The sequence below is a fragment of the Balaenoptera musculus genome, chromosome 8, assembly GCF_009873245.2.
Source record: "Balaenoptera musculus isolate JJ_BM4_2016_0621 chromosome 8, mBalMus1.pri.v3, whole genome shotgun sequence".
In the NCBI taxonomy this organism is placed as follows: Eukaryota; Metazoa; Chordata; class Mammalia; order Artiodactyla; family Balaenopteridae; genus Balaenoptera; species Balaenoptera musculus.
Window position 1 is genome coordinate 78024652 of NC_045792.1, and position 17744 is coordinate 78042395.

A 17744-nucleotide genomic window follows, 5' to 3' on the forward strand; every position below is an offset into this window, starting at 1 on the left:
TTATTTACTCTAGAGGCAGCTTTACCATCTTAAATACAAAAGAAGAAAAAGGGCAATATAAGCTGTTTGCTGTGTCACCAGCAAAAGATGGAAAGTGTTATGACAATTATGACTGAATTTTTATAGAAGTGAAACAATCAAAATATAAATAATTGACAATAGCCCATATTTCCTGCAGAAGAATATACAGTATCTTTATACAATGTAAGCCAAGAACTTTGTCTACAAAGTTCCCTATGTATAACAACGAACAGAATGTTGAAAAAAATGGGTCATTATAATTTATTATACTCTTAAAATGAATTAAGCATAGTTAGACCACTTACAAAGTATACCTCAGTTAATTTGTACAACACTGCCATAAAGACAATTTTACTATTCTTGTTTTTAAGTTGTGAAAACAAAGGCTTATCATTGTTTAGTCATTTGTCCAAGGTCACACAATTAGAAAAGAATACAGGCAACTCTCAAACCCAGAACATTTGTACCCCAAGCCATGCTCTTTCTCCAGCACCACATTGCCATTCCTAGATGGTCTTTTGAGGGTCATTATAACTTGATCAAGAAGATAAATTGTATTTATTATAAAAGTGAAGTTAGTAATTTCTTATATTATTGTCATCATTCATCTACGGTGCTAAGTACAGTTCTAAGTATCCAGTTCTAGGGGGATGCTTATAAAGTGAGCAAATATTTAAGAGTTTTTAAGGCTCTGTACTGGCCAATCAGAATGGATATAGACTTTAGTTCTGGAGCACTTTCCTGGAGGCCAGCGCTGTTCCAAGGGTTAATTCTACGTATACTTCATCCTGCTGAAGGTTTCCTATGGAAGAAGGGCCAGCCTGTGAGGAATATGACACCTTTAGAGGGTTCAGTTATGAATCAGTTTTTTGTTTTTCCTGTTGTAAATGAACAACCTATATGGCTATATCTCTGAGTATCAGCGATATATCAGTCCTAAGTATACTTCTTAAGAAAAATACTTTGGATGGGATTACCTAAATTGCAATAGTGACTATTTATGAATGGTGGAATTGTAGGTGACTTCTGTTCTTTACAGTTTAATTCACTCATTCAGCATACATTTATTGAAAGCCTAGTAAATGGCAGGCCCTCCTAGACTCCTGTATTTCAGAAGTGAATAATACAGGAGTTGTTCCAGTTATTTTTGTTGGTGTTACATTTATAATCAGAAAATGTTCAACAGAGTTAAGTAAAGAAAGTATATCAAATAGTTGAATGGTAAGATGAGGAAAAGTCCTGAGAAAAATCAATACAGAACTTTAAAAAGATTACATTGTATTTATAAAAAATACATGGCGAAAAGCTGACAGCTTATTTGTGTAGACACCTAATTGTTTAGCAATTCAGGTGAGAGTATCCATTTTAATGTGAACAAATGCTACTGAATGTGTATTTAATGTACAAATGCCAATACCATACTGACAGGAAGAGTTAGCTTAGAGAGACACATTACATCAAATTTAAGAGTCTGCTCTGGTCAAGACTGTAGTGAGAGTTCTATTTTAATATAGCACGGTGCTATTTATGTGTAGCTTCTTCTTTCTACATGAAATTGCTTAGGGGAAAAATTATGAAGTCTGATTTTAGAAACTGGTGAAGATTTTCAGTGATTATAGTTCAAATGCTGGCCTTCTCATGTTCTTAAAACTCAGATGCTTGTTATTTTATTTCTTACTTAGTGTTTTTAGAGAGAGAGAAGAAGGAGAGGGAAATTGGAAGTAAAGTTAGAGAGAGATTCCATGTCCTTAGACAAAGAGGAAATTTAAAAGTAGGTCTTGACTAGCCAGTTCTATAACTAACCAGTTGAGGCTGTGTCAAGTACAGTTCAGCCCAAATATTCAAAATCTGCTGTTTCACACATATGTATAGGCTCTTTATATTGATTCGTCTACTAATCAATAGTCTACTAGATACTCATGCAGAAAACTCTACTAATTGTATGGCTGTGAGGCATTAACCAGAAAATCAGTAACTTACCCTAGGCAGGGAAATTTAAAATGTCCCACACTTATGGCCCTTCTATTAATTGTAGAACCTGTTTAGTGAGGTTTCTATTTCTAACTCATGTACAGTGATGTTGCAATACCATGTGGGGAAAGCGCATTATGCTTGCAGATGTTGCTGAAAACAAATCTAGGGAATGGAGGATTCTTCAGTAGTTCTTGGGTGTTGTACAAATTGGCTATGGCAGAGAGGTTGCTCTGATATACTCTCGTTTCAGCTGGGTCTCCTTTTGAGAAAGCTTTAAATTTTTATCTCTTCTGATGAAAACAATACTTGGAATTCTTTTTTGGACTCCATATTCAGACATACTTAACTTCATTTGTGTTTGGAATTGACCTCTTGCCCCTGTTGCCCCTCTCATTAGCCACTCCCCCACCTTGAAGTACAGTGAAGTAGTTTTTAAAACTTTTTAAACAATAATTATTTTTCCAAATAAAATTGAACATGATTGCTCAATATATATATTTAAAAAAGAAGGGCCTTCTCTGGTGAGTGACTCTCTTTCTTCCAATGTCTTTAGTGAAATTCCATAGAGCATAATTTGAAAACCTCTAGAATAATGCAAAGAACACTCCCCCAAGGAGTTAGTCACAATCACTGAATTCTATTCAGTAATTCAGTTCAATTTAACAAACTTTTATTGAGCATTTTCAGTGTGCCAAGTACTAAAAATGCTAAGGAAAAAAGGGTCTCAAGAAACTTACCTTCAAGTGTGGGGAAAAGCAGGTACAGAAAAAAGTGTAATAAACTGTTGTAGATGCTTTGGCAGATTTCTGGACAAGGTCAGTGATGTATGTCAGTGACTCTGGGCCTTGTTGTCTGTGAATTTAAAATAACTTGGAACAAACTACATACAGAATCTTACCTCTCTTACGTGCTTGACCCTATGATTCTGTTACTCTGTGCCCTTGACTTTAGATCACAGAGGGAAGCCACTGGAAATGGACATGAGAAATGGAAGTACAAGGGATGGATGCAGCATGTGCATCTTTGAAATTTTTGTAACGTTGAGAAAAGTATGTCATTATAGTCAGAGAGGTAGGAGTGAAAAAATAAATACAATGCATAGTTGCTAAGGAGCAGAATTATGGGGTATCATCTTCAGATTTTCCAAAATACTCTCTACCTCCATTGATGCACATGAAGCCCTGCTTTCCCCTGACAACAAAGTTCCTTTTTCCACTGAAGGCCTCTTATCTCCAGCTTCATCTCCAACCCAGTTTCACAAGATCAAGATCATGCTATTGTAACAAAAATCTCTGCTTATGTATTCCAATAAAAAGAATCACTCTTGGACTTCCCTGGTGGCGCAGTGGTTAATAATCCACCTGACAATGCAGGGGACATGGTTTCGAGCCCTGGTCTGGGAAGATCCCACATGCCATGGAGCAGCTAAGCCCATGTGCCACAAATACTGAGCCTGAGTTCTAGAGCCCACGAGCCACAACTACTGAGCCCGTGTGCCACAACTACTGAAGCCCACGCTCTAGGGCCTGTGCTCCACAACAAGAGAAGCCACTGCAATGAGAAGCACCTGCACTGCAACGAAGAATAGCCCCCGCTCACCACAACTAGAGAAAGCCCGCATGCAGCAACGAAGACCCCATGCAGCCAAAAATAAATTTATAAAAAAAAAAAAACTCCCCATCAGGAGTGCATGCTGATAGCAGTTACACAGATAGGGAGAAGAGGGTAAGGGAAAAAATATTCCAGCTGTATAAATTTAATACAAATGTAGTTAATTTTAATTATTTAATAATAGGATGTGAATGCATCAATACAAGAAGAAAGGCAATGATGACAGAGTGGGATATGGTCAGGTAAAGAATTGTAATAATAATAATATTATTATTATCTTTAGCCACAGTCTTCCTGGAGTTTTGGAAAAGGAGAAGAAGTACACTGACCTATACTTGGGACCTTATTGAATGGGAAGAAGAGGAGGTAAGATGTTAAGAAACCAGGAGATAAGGAAACTGGAATAACATATGGTACAGAAAATCATTCACTGTCCTTAATGTCCAAGCAGGAAGCAGCTAAACACCATTCAATTTTTACTTGACTTTTTTTACTAACAAGATTCTTATTTTATGAAGACAGTAAAGATCAATGATGAAACGTGTAATTTTTTCGAAGCACTTCTATGATGTTTCCTTAAATTGCATTAGTGGAAAACCGTGCTAATTAAAATATAGTTTAGGGTTAAATAAACCCTAAAATAACTTTCATCTAATTTTTTACAATTTGCTTCTTTGCCAAGACTTGATATAAAAGTAGGCCAAATTCCAGAAATTTATTAAATATTGGACTTTTAAAAAATTTATGACAGATATTTAGTTAACTTTAGTTTTTCTCATAGGAAACGCTTCGTCCCCAGTTTGAAGCAAAGTATTACAAGATGGAGAGAGTGAATCCCATCAGTGGAAAACCTGAGCCGCATCAGCCTTCCTCAGACAAAGTCACTCGTCTTCTTGTTTCTATCTCAGGAATATTCTTCATGGTAAAGTATAACCATAAATCTCAGAATGTGGGATTCCAGGTTTAGAAAGACGTTGTACGATACCAACTCATTTTGTGACCCTGAGGATGTAAGAAACTGTATCCTGTTCAGTACCTTGGTAGTACATACATACTATTAAACAAAATAAAAATCACAGCAGGTCACAGAATAATTACAAAGGGACTTTGTGCATATCCCTAAATAAAGCACTCTTTGGGAGAAACAAAGATCATCTAAGATAAAATGGAAATTATATGGTCATCCTAAAATTAGACATTTTGTTTTAAAACCAAACAGTCATGTGAAAGTGGAGATTTGAACAGCATATCCCACTGAAACAACTGAATCTTATACCATTTATTTTGACTCTAATGAAACTTAGTTCCTTAAAGGAAATTTTAAATTTACTTATGCTTTCTTGGAAAAGTAAATTTTTTAGCTTTTGGTGTCAGTGTATTGGATATATGGTGTTGCTTTTGTTTTGTTAATGATGCACAATGTGGATGTCTCCTCTGGTCTCCCATATTATAGATTTCTCTGGTGATCACTGCAGTGTTTGCAGTCGTGGTGTATCGCCTGATTGTCATGGAACAGTTTGCATCATTCAAGTGGAATTTCATCAAACAACACTGGCAGTTTGCAACTTCTGCTGCTGCAGTCTGTATCAATTTTGTGATCATTATGGCACTGAATCTTGTAAGTGTTTACAAATTTTTCAATAGGTGTACAAGGAGTGGGTAAAGGACAGGACTGTGTTTCCTTTATGCTTGGATTGGATTTACAGGAAGCCAAAATAAGACCTAGTATCATTTCTGGCAAAGACAATTTGGCTTAACAGAAAATATTTCATTTATGTGGTTTACATGATGGATTTTTAAAAAATTAAAGTCAACGATAGTTGTATTGTCTTCCTTGCTCTTTGGGTTTAGAGTTTTGTTTAGCGACAACTTCCACTTATCGAGTATCTAGTGTGTGCTAGAAATGGTGCTATGCTCTTTTCATCAGATAAGGGATTGTTTGGATTAGAAAGCCATTCCAACAAACTCAACCTCAGAGGAGAATTTATTGGAAAGGTATAGGAAATTCTGTTTGGAAGTGTAGCCTTGTTATCTCCAAGACCTCATGTGAAATGGAAAACAGTCAGACAACTACTCCATTTTTATTCCTCTGGGACTAAGTTTTTTTTTTCCTTCCTTCCTTCCCTCCCTCCCTCTTCCTCTGTTTTTCTCTCCCTCTCTCTATCTTCTTTCCCTCTCTCTTTCTCTTTTCCTTTCTTTCTACCTCTTTTTCCAATGATTCTATTTGCATATCTGCTCCATTCTATCAGGAAGAGACTATCTGCCTACCCATGGCCTCCCTTTCAGAGTCTGGTATACTGTTGCATTACTATGCTTTTGTTATTTTCATTGGCTCTAAATTCATGACCATGTTAGTCAATTTCTGTAGTTTATTTAACTTAGATCGTCCAGTGTTTCAATGTGCTAGTTTCTCAGAGAGAGCATCTGATTGGTTCAACTTCACATATACCAAGTGACTTGTGAACCAAATGTCTATGGCTGAGAGGACAATATTATGCTTAGGTCTACCTCTTCAGCAAGATCTGTGGATGGGGCCCCATTTTCTCTGAAGACAGGAGGCACTTATTGGCACATTTAGAATAATATCTTTCCTTTAATTCTTCCAACAACACCACAAGGTCAATATTTTCTCCATTATGTAAATGAGGAAGCTGAAATTCAGAGAGCTTAAATAACTTGTCCCAGAGTATGCATATAGTAAGTGTTAGTGCTTATATATTTACATGATGAGATAATTCATATAGAGGGCTGACCAATGCACAAACAATGATGTTGATAACATAAACAGGTAATATGCATTTGGTTCCAAACGTGGATTGATACTGATGTTACATGGTTAGTCAGGAGGGGACCGGAACCATTTGTTATTTAACTTTAAAATTATCAGAGATGTTCTTAAGAGAAAATAAATAGTCACTGTAGTCACTGAGAAATGGGTAAATATTAATGCAAGGACAATAGTTAATATTTTCTACTGGGGTCTCCTTTCTTCAGGTTTAGGTTAATTTGCAGAAGAAGAATGTTGTTTACTGTATCTCCAAATAAGCCATACAGTATTTTAATTTATGCTTTTGACTCATAAAGTGAACAATAAACATTGAAAAAAGACAGTGCTAGGATTGAGAGGCTTGTGTGGTAGCCTATATAAGGAAGTATATGTTGTGCATTGCACAAAGTCACCACATTGAAGGAGGAACCATTCACAGTAAGGACACTGTAGATTCTTATATTTATGGTTTTTATATTAACTATTCTGGCAGATAGGGAAAGAAATTTTTTCTAACAAAACCAGTGTAATGTGGCAGTTTTCCAGTGGACAGAGGTTATTGTGGTTGATCTCATTATCTAAGGAAAAGGAAGCTAAGTGGTTAATGTATTTATTTCTAGGTAATACTAGCAATCAGCTAGTCTGATTTTAAATTGATCCAATTTCTTATCCTTAGTAGGTTGGTTGAATTTTAAATTTTAATATTATTTAAGTATATGGCATACAGTTACAGAAGAAGGATATACAATTTCACTTGATTTCCATTGGAACACACCTGCATTTTGAAGAGTGACAATAAAATGTTAATAGTGGTTGTATCTCAGGATAATATTTGATTTAATATATATTTTTTCTGTTCATTCAAATATTTATCTCTATATGTAGGTTTTGATTTATAATCAGAAAAAAATAGCCTTTACTTTTAAAACATTCTACCATGATATAAAATTTGGAACAAATTAGAATTGGAATGTACTTTATTTTTACTTTATATATGAGTTACCCATAAAACCCCAGCCACCTAGGTAGCAACTTTGGGTCATTTTTTAAATTTCGTCTTTCACCAGGTAAGGAGCAGGCTTATCAATGGCTAACATCCCAGGACACACACTCACACTCTCTTTCTCTCTCTCTCTCTCTCTCCCCATCTGTTCCTTCTGTTCTCATTTATGCTCTCTCCCTCTCCCCTGCCCCTCTGAACACTGCCCAGGCTTTCATCAGTTTGAAGCATCAGTTCCTCAACTTAGTGTCCTGATAAAAGTCCATTACTTTCTATCAGGCTGGCTGAAGTTTTCACTGATGTACCAGACTCCAGTTTTATATTATTCCAGGTGCTTCTCAATTCGCAGTCCCTTGAACTCTGATTCTACTCCCCCTCCAATTTCTATCCTCGGTGATCACTTCCCTAGAATCACAACTGACCCTCCAACATACATTCCTCTCTCTTATAGGTTCAGATACAACTTCCTCTCACTAAGTTTATATTTTTGATGAGGCTTAATGTATTCTTTCTTCCAAAGTACTTGCATTTACAGACAACAAAGACCTCTGTAGACAGGTAAGGATAGTACTATTTTTACCATAGAAACCATCCTTTGAGATCCTTAAAATCCCACTAGCTCTACTTAATTAAATACAAAAGCCCATGTAAGTGCCTAGTGCTATGAAATAAGCATCCATAGTTCCCAGGAGAAAACAGAGCTGACTTTTCTCTTTCTAAATGTTTATTTCTACTTGTTGAGCATTTTGGCTTTCAGATTCAGGGATTGTTAGAAGTGCAAAAGACCATACAACTTCTCCTTTGCCTTTGCAACTAACTCAGGAGAAGATTTTAAAATGGATTTAGCATAAAAGAAGTGAATTACACAGCCAACTCAACAAATGTGAAAGGAATGTTATGTTTCTCAGATTCAATCAGTGTAAAAAAAATAATGCCCTTTTGAATTTATGCATTTCCTTCCCACCCAGGATGTTAAGGCACTCCACAGATTATTAAACAGCCCTTCTGACTCACCTGAACACACAGGATCAATTTAAGAGCTTAATCAAATAAGGATAGATTAACATCATTAATATCAAAATATCAGACTCTTTAAAAAATTATACCACCAAAAAGATTCACCTAGAATACCAAAGGCTATCTTTTGTTATTTGCAGAACAACTCTAAATATACAGCTCATACAAATGTACTTTTCAAATGTACTCATACAAATGTTTCTTAATAGCTTGATTTTGTGATCCCTGTGCTACCATATTCCCCAAACGAGGGATTTGGACTCAGTTAAAATATTCTATTAATCTAATATGCTTTTCAGCTATAAGCCATATACATGAAACTATGAAATAAGTGCATGGAAAAATAGTTTAAATCAGCCAAATAATTTTTTAAAACTGAACTTTTGGGCTTCCCGGGTGGCACAGTGGTTGAGAATCTGCCTGCCAATGCAGGGGACACGGGTTCAAGCCCTGGTCTGGGAAGATCCCACATGCCGCGGAGCACCTGGGCCCGTGAGCCACAACTACTGAGCCTGCGCGTCTGGAGCCCGTGCTCCGCAACAAGAGAGGCCGAGATAGTGAGAGGCCCGCGCACCGCGATGAAGAGTGGCCCCCGCTTGCCACAACTGGAGAAAGCCCTCGCACAGAAACGAAGACCCAACACAGCCTAAATAAATAAATAAAACAAACAAATACTTTAAAAAAACAAACAACTTTTCATGTTTAATGTACACAGCCAGAAACCTTGCCATTCTTCATGCATTACTTTTGTCTCCTTCATCGTATCAGTGACTGTTGTGAACTGTGCCTCCGTAACATCTCTCTTATCCATTCCCTGCTCCCCATCCTCACTTCTGCTTCCTTAGCTCAGCTGTTTGTCATTTCTAGCTCAGGCTATTGTCACAGCCTTCTAACTGGTTAGTCTTCCTGTCTCTATTCTCCACTCTTCCCATCTCCCTTTCACACCACGGCTGCAAGGGTCTTTCAAAATTACAAATTTGATCATTTTATTTTGTACTCAGATCTGTATAACAGGTTCCCATTGCCTCTGACATCAGTGGCATGGGAGGGTCTCCATTATTTAAAGCCAGTCTTCCCTTCTCCCCTTGTCGGAGTTTGTGTCTTGCCGGCCCTCCCTGTCACACCCTGCAGTCCAGCCTATAGAACCACTTGTGCTTGCTCCCTGGCATTCTGCTATTTCACACCCATCTCCTGGTTCACAGTGCTTCCTCTATTGACCTTTTTTTCTTTTTGTCTCCTTGAAGAATATCTCTTCATCTTTGAAAATTTCAGTTAAGGATCACTTCTTTTATAAAATTTGTTCTCAATCCCATATGTGGAATTAAAGAATCTCTTTGTGTCTGTTCTTCTCACAGGTGCTTGGACAGGTCTATTCTCCCTCCTTATCAGATTCTCCTGATAGCATTAAACAATCTCTTTTGTGAATACTCTTCTGCTACAGTGTTTGGGATATGCCTATTCTCCTGCTATCAGGTTATAAATTCCTCATGAGCAGGGGCTGTAGCTTCCTCATGTTTATATCTCCAGGTCTTTGCCTAATGCCTAAAAGACATTTAGAATATATTCTTTCAATACATTTTAAATATTTTATTCTCCAAATATCCTAGCATTTTGAATATTGTATGTGCTCAAAGTCATTTTTGTTACTGGAATTATATTTTCAGTGTCTTTCAAGCTTTCTGCCCTTGTTAATTTCATTCAAACTAATAATCAAAGGATATATATTCTCTAAGCTTTTAAACAGGTGGATTGTGGCATTCCTACAAATATTTAATTTGGGAGAGAAATATAGATCAAGATAATAAAAATTTGATGACAGGCCCATTTTACAGATCATAAAAGTAACTTAAAGGATTGTTTCCTACTCTTATACTCATCAAATCACCTGAAACACTTTTGAAAAACTACAGATTCCTGAGTCTCATTCAGAATCTTCTTTGTAGGACTATAAGTCTGTATTTAAAACAAAAAATTTCCCATAATGTGCTCCAAGTGGTTCTGATCCAGTTAGACCCCAAAATAGTATTATGAAATCAGTGATTTAAGGAGCTAAGGTGATTTTGATACACAGCCAAGATCAGAAATCACATCTTCCAAAGATAAATTGCAAATAATTTACCAATAACTAAAACTTCAAGTTACTATCTTTAACATCTTTTACCAGCCATATAGCTAAAACACTACAAAGCCAGAATTTGAAACAGGAGTTGCTCTGTACAAATCCCATCCTTTTTATTCTTTATTTTGCTGCCCCTCAAAATATAATGCTACCTACCGGAGGTGCCATAGTAGCATGGTTAACCATCATTAGGAAATACTTCCAAAGAGATTTTAATAAAAATTTAAAATGTGCAGTTACTTAAAAAGTGTATATTCTTGTTGCTTGACAATCAAACCTCAATTAATTTAAGAATTATTTTAAGAACGAAAGTTCTCTGGTCTCATGATTAACATGTAATTTTTAAGAAAAAATAGAAACATCACAGCAGAAGTACTCTTGTACTTCTGGGATTAAGCCAATTAAACCATTTCAGCATTGTCAATAAAAGGATAAACTGCTTTTGGTATTCCTCCTCTCATTTTAAAGTCCATGTACCATGCGTAGAGCACACGATACCAAAAGGAAGGAAAAAAAAAAAGAAAGCCCTGAATATACTTGGCTATTGTGTATTCATGCTGGACTCTTCCACATTATTGATCCACTTCCATCTCTAACGTCCAGAGAATACATTCCTATGTTTCCTTCATGGGCCTGATCCCCAAAGACCTCAAAATGTACCTGACTTTCCTCAACACCTGATTCCCACTGGTAATTACAATGCAAATAGTTTATTATGGAATAGGGTGGTTCAAAGTGTTAGACCACATATCTTAACCTTGAAAGGAAGCAATGGCAAATGACTCATTTAATAAGAAGGTTAGCTTTTTTTTTTTTTAATGTATTTGTTTAGTTTTTTCATGTGTATGTCCACAATTTCTAGAAATTCAAAAAGGAGGATTCCTGGAAAAGTGCAGACTCTTTTTGACTCTGCAAAAGTCTGTTTGGAGCTCCTTTTTACAAAGAAGGTTAGATTGTGAGACTCTGACTCAGAGATAAAGAGCATTAAAATATGTGTACAACTCCTTAATTTGCCCCTTCACAACAACCTTGCTGTTTTTTCTCTGCCTTTGCCATTTTTTTCCCACAACTGATTTCTGCATTGCACCCCATAACAAAGCATTAATAGGGAGATGACTTCTCAGCTCAGGATGAATTCTAAAGTCCTCACCATAGCCTACCAGGCCCTGAAAATGTGTTTCCCTCTGAGATCTCTCTGACTCATCTCTTACTACCTTTACTGCCTCCACCCTTGTCCCTCTACCTTCCTTGTCCTTCATGAAGCACACCAAGCCCATGGCAGGCTCAGGCATTTGCACTTACAATTTCCGTGTCCCCCAGATACTGAACTGCATCCCTGCTGGGTTCCCTCACTCCATGCAACTCTCTGCTCAAATGCCACCTTCTTGGAGAGGCTTCCCTGGCCACCCTCTAAATAGCGCGCTGTGCCACCACTACGCTCTACCCCTCAGCCTGCTTCATCTTTCCTATTAGTACTTTGCGTCTCCTGGCCAATTACATATTTCTTTGTCATCTGTCTCTGAGCACTGGAGTTTAAATTCCATGAAAGTAGAGATTATGTTTGGTTCACTGTTATTTGGTTCCCTGAATAGTACCTGACTCATTAGAAATTCCTAATAAATATTTTTAACCCAATATATATGACCACAGAATATCAGCTTACTGAATGCACTAGTGAATAATTTTTAAAAGCATAGGTTCCTCAATATGGTATTTTATATACTTTTTAAATTTTATTTTATTTACAAATGTGTTTTACACACACACATATATTGCATATATATATATATAATGATGTATATTTATGTAGTGTATACATATACTACATGTATATAATGTAGTAACCAGAAAAATTGACCCTGAATCCCCTTATTCTCTCCTCCCCCAAGTACATATCCATTCTACCACACACACACACACACACACACACACACACACACACACACACACAACTTGCTGTGTCAATGTGATTGCTGACACCATTCAGTTGGTTATATTTGAATTGTGGTTTCTTCCTACACTTTGTGGGTGAGTTAACATGTCACTCTGCATGGACTGATTTTGTAGCTCATCATCCTGATAATGCCAATGGGCATTTGGGCCTTGGGTGATGCAAGCTGTCCACTACCCCAGAGAGCTTTCCAAGAGCAATATATCCAGGGGTGGCACATAACATTTCTCCAAAGGTTATTAGGTTATTGTAATCCCTTGGGGCATCAGCTGCAGATATCATCCCAGGCTTACAGACAGGTCTATGTGCTAAGTATTAAGACAAAACCTGAAATGGTTATGTGACAAGGCACAGCATAGGTGGTACAAGAGGGCCATGATACCGAATCCCGACTTTGCTACTTGCTTAGAAGTATTATCTCAGGTTAGGTACTTAACATTCTAAACCTTAGTTTCCTGTTCTGTAAAATGGGAATCATAATACCTATTTGATAATATTGTTCTAAGGACAAATATAAATAATAGTATATATAAAACACTGTTTGGCACCAGCCAAATACTCTAAATGGCAGTTATTTAAATAAAATTTTCTCAAAAAAAAAAAATTTTCTCTCAGTCCCCATGAGGGCACTTAATTCAGTGCCTGAGGCACAGGAGCTACTCAAGTACTATTTGCTGATTGATAAGGCTATCTTACCATACTCTCTGGAGACCCTTCTCTAATCATCTTAGTTGATAAATGGGGCATGGAAAAGAACAAAGTCAAGACAACTTTGGTGCTCATGAATTCAAGCTAATCGGGTCCTAAAATTTGAAAATGATTACTTGAGTGTACAGTTAAAAAAAAAAAAAAAAAACTGCACCGGGGTAGAATGAGACTATTGTACTCAATATAATCTTTTTGTCTCAAGATAACACTTTAAATCTTAGGAAGAGATGGATTGAATCATGGTCAAGATGAATAATCATAATAGTTCTATTGAAAGAACAGTCAGGGAAGGTGAACAACTTTTAAAGTGTCCAGACACCTTTTTGATTTTGCATGCCAATAGGCAGGGATATTGGAATTTATAATCTAAAGAATAATTTGTTGAATTGTGGGGTTATATAGTCATATTTACATGCACACACACATCACCCTTCTGTCCATAGTAAATATACATTTCCAACTATATTTACTTGGAATATTGTGAAATATGTTTTCTTTCCTTGAGTCTGTATGAGTGGTACACAGAGTACGGTGGGGCAAGGAGAAGGTGGCAGAATATAAAAAATGTTATAAAAGTCTATTGTACGTGTGACTTACAGATTCAACAGATTTGACTAGTGAATCTTGTTTTAAATAACCACCAAACCAGCTTTGTTCTTTAGGAATGCAACTTTGCCCACTGTCTTTGTCATAATTTGGAAAATTCTTTATCAATAGTAAAGAAGACATACTTGCACTTAACCTTCTAGTGTAGTAAAAAGCACATATAATTTGATTATCAAATCCCAGGTCAGCCATTGACTAGTTGAATGTTTTTGGGGTTTTTAAAATCTCATTTCTTTGATTTATAAAGTGGAAATAAAGATAGCTAACAGAAAAGACATTATTGCAGAAATCAAATGTGTCTGTATATATACACATATTTACAACACATTTTTATTGCATGCATTTTGTGTGTATGTGTATACATAAAGCCCTGTAGAGTAAGATTTAAAACTTGCTTCTGCTTAATTAAAAATGTAGCCACTATGTAGAATGTGCTTTAGATGTTTCTTGAATAGTGTAAATAACAGCCTTTTCTAAAAGAAAATAATAACATTAACTATTTGTTTTCTTTTATTACAGGCTTATGAAAAAATTGCTTACCTTCTCACTAATTTAGGTAAGTCCATTTTTCTTCACTCTTTAGTAACATGGGCATATTATTCTGCAGTTGCTTTACACACTTTAGCATTTTTTATATGTTTTTTATATCAACTTTAGTTATATAATTGTCAATAAAAGTGAAAGAAGGGGCGTAGGAAGTTGGACTACATCACATAACTATAGAGAGGCAATGTATATAGTTACAAAATCTTACTAGAAATTAGCAAACCTTGTTCTCCCTACTTGGAATTGCTTTTTTCCACTACCTTTTCAGTTCTTTGTGATTTTCCCCCCCAATATTTATTTTTATCAAAGTGTCATATTACATGTACACAATTTAAAAGGCAAAAGATTATTAAAAGATTTATAATAAACACCAATCCTTTGCCACATTACCCATTCTTATTTTCCGTATCCCTGAGGGACAGCTTTTTAGCATTTTAGCAATTCATTTCTTCTGTTATTTTCTACCCTATTTCTAAACTGCATGCCATTCTTGGGTTTTCCAGCTTTGGGAAGTGATTGCCTTCCCATCATAAAGACAAGAACTTAAGTCTTTATTCCCTGCAGTGTCCTGTCCCCGCCCACTTTCCCATCCATTACCGGCTAAAAACAGACTTAATTCCCCTCCTTCCAAAGTAGTTATACCAGCAGTTTTAGCCAAATGAATAATTAGTGTTCAGATCGTTGTGTCTAGAGAACTATGTTCACATCTAAGGCATGGTGTGTACTGTGATCCTTCCTTTCTTACACAACCTTTATCTTTTCATGAAGCTAATAATAGCACTTTTTTTGCTTAATTGTCTACACATACTTTCCTTAATTTATCCCAAACTTCCTGCCATAACTCTAAATTCTCTCTAAATACATTCAAAAACATCAAGTATTGTACTCATTTTATTTTCTTCTTAGAATTATCCTCCCTGAACCACTGTCTACTCCAGTCTCAATAGGTTACCCTCTGGGCTTGTGCTCAGCTGCATCTACACTTGCCTTCACCAGCACTGTGGGAATTCCTTTCACCTTTTTCTTCTCAGTTGGACATTACTTTTTGGACCCTATGTTTCTTCTGTCTTAACTTAATTCCTTATTTTGCTACCTGGAAAGTAAATTTCTCAAAACCTTCCATGTCAGAAAATGTCTTTTTTTCTATCCTCGAACTTAATTTTTGGTCCCCCAGTTTGGGGTACAAAGTTTTTATTGCAGATTTGTTTGAGCAATGATCTTTTATTGTTTGAGAACTCACCAGAGCCAAGGCACTGGGCTAAGCTAAACACTTCTCCTTCATTATTTTGTTGTATTGTCATCACAACTCTATGACAGTATGATCCCTAGTTTATGGATAAGAAAACCAAGATAATTAAGTTAAATAAGTAGAATTTAAACTCAGAAGTGGCAGACTCCATTGACTATGGTGGAGGAACTGTATGACTTTATTATGATATATCACTTTCGTTATAATGTATTTACAAATACAAGTAACAAGAGAAGGAACAGTATATAGAGGGAAGAACTAGTCCCTAGTTCATCCTCTGGATGACATGATCACTTGGAAATTACATGACTCTGAGCAAGTTTTCCCCGCTCTCCATTCCATTCTTCCTCCTCCTCCTCTTTCCTCTGTTCTTCCTCCTTTTCCTTTTTTTTTTTTGAGACTCAGTTCCTTCACTGGTAAAATGAGAATGATAATACTTCCTGTTTCACCATTGTAAGTTGGCTGCCTGACACATGACAAGTGCTCCATAAATGGGAATGATCTTTTTCATCATTTTCATTGTTCCTTAAACCCACTGAGCTACAATTTCTTCAGTTGGGTAACAAAGCACTTGAACTAGATTGTCTCAAAGGTTTCTTCCAGCTCTGATTCCTTATATTTATTAACTTTTAAAGTACTTTATACCCAAGATAGAAGCAAATCTAAGCAAGTGATTTGGGGACCATAATTGATAGTAGGAAACAGAGCAGTTATCTGTGCTAAGTTCCAGGTGTATTCACTTCATATTTGATTTTTCATCTGTAACTCATACTATAATGCCTGTGGATTCATAATTGTTGATTAATAATGAATGAATTGTATTGATTTAAATTAATAAAATATTGATATTTTATTTAAAGGAATATAATATCATTGCATGTATATACCTATACATATATACATATATATATAATATATATTACATTATATTCTATATAACTTTTGGCTTGCAAATTTATGCTTCAAATTAGAAATTAGGTTTAACTTTCTAGAAGAGGACAAACACTGTTTTATTTAAAATATTTTTTTAAACTTTGTTTCTTGATTTCATTTTTTGTCCAAATATTTTATTTTCAAAAACCACACACACAAAAAAATCAAAGCTTCAATTCTATCACATTAAGGTTTTTTTAGAGAGGAAATATATAACATTTGATTCCAAGAGATAATTTTTTCAGCCTAGTTTTATAGTTGTTGAGAATTAGATCAGAATGGTTGTCAGTTGTTCCAAATAATAAAGTAACTATAATAATGAACTGTGATTTATCTGTAATATCAATTATCTATAAAAATAAACCTGGATTCCAAGAAACAAATTAGGTCAACTGGTAAAGAGTTTTTATTTTGTTAGAGGTCAATTCAGCAATAAGAGCATCTATATCAAGAAAATAGTAACAATAAAATCATATGTCACCATATTAACATTAGGCAAACAAGAATTTAATGTCTATTTGAGAGAGACAGAGAAACACTTCATAGTGATAAACAATCTACCAGGTCAATATAATAGTCATGATTTCTATACACATTTTCACAAACCTTCAAAACATAGAAGGCAAAAAATGATAGAAATACAAAAATAAATTGATAAATCCACACTCAAAATATAAGCCAGGATATAGAGTATTTGAATATCATAACCAGCAAGCTTCTTTTAAAATATATATAAATTGTATGCTCAAAAGAAATATTATTTTCAGACACTTGATACATTGACAAAACTTATCCATGTAATTTGACCACAATGAAATTGCAACTTTTTTACCCCAAAGCAGAAATCACACAGGACACGTTTGTGGATCACGCTGCAATAAAATGAGAAATGGAGAACCAAAAGCAATCTTACTCACAGGATTTTTTTAAAAATCCACATTCTCATTTCTAAATAAGTTTTATGCTTAATTTACAAACTATTTAGAAGGAAACAACAATGAAAACACAACCGATCAAAACCCATGGGGAAATGTCAGCCTCTCCTGACTGCTCTCACTGGTGCCCACCAACCAGTCACTCTTTTGGGTGCCCCACAGACCCCCTCCTATTTCTGGCACCTACCTGCTTTGGGCTTGGAGTTCCCCCAAGACCTGTTGCGTTCTTATTCTGTGCTTTGCTCATGCATATATTTTGGCCTATCTTTTCCTTAAGTCAGAGCCCATCTATTTTCTACCTTTCTTG

At 35.7% G+C, this 17744-nt stretch overlaps 1 protein-coding gene across 1 annotated transcript in view; it reads left to right on the forward strand.

The window, feature by feature from the left end:
* Positions 1-17744, forward strand: part of ANO3 (anoctamin 3) — a 200359-nt gene that overhangs the window by 159568 nt on the left and 23047 nt on the right. The window contains exons 14-17 of the mRNA XM_036861881.1: positions 3890-3972; positions 4388-4528; positions 5060-5224; positions 14294-14330. Coding sequence (XP_036717776.1) covers positions 3890-3972; positions 4388-4528; positions 5060-5224; positions 14294-14330 — 426 coding nt within the window. The remainder of the gene's footprint in view (positions 1-3889; positions 3973-4387; positions 4529-5059; positions 5225-14293; positions 14331-17744) is intronic.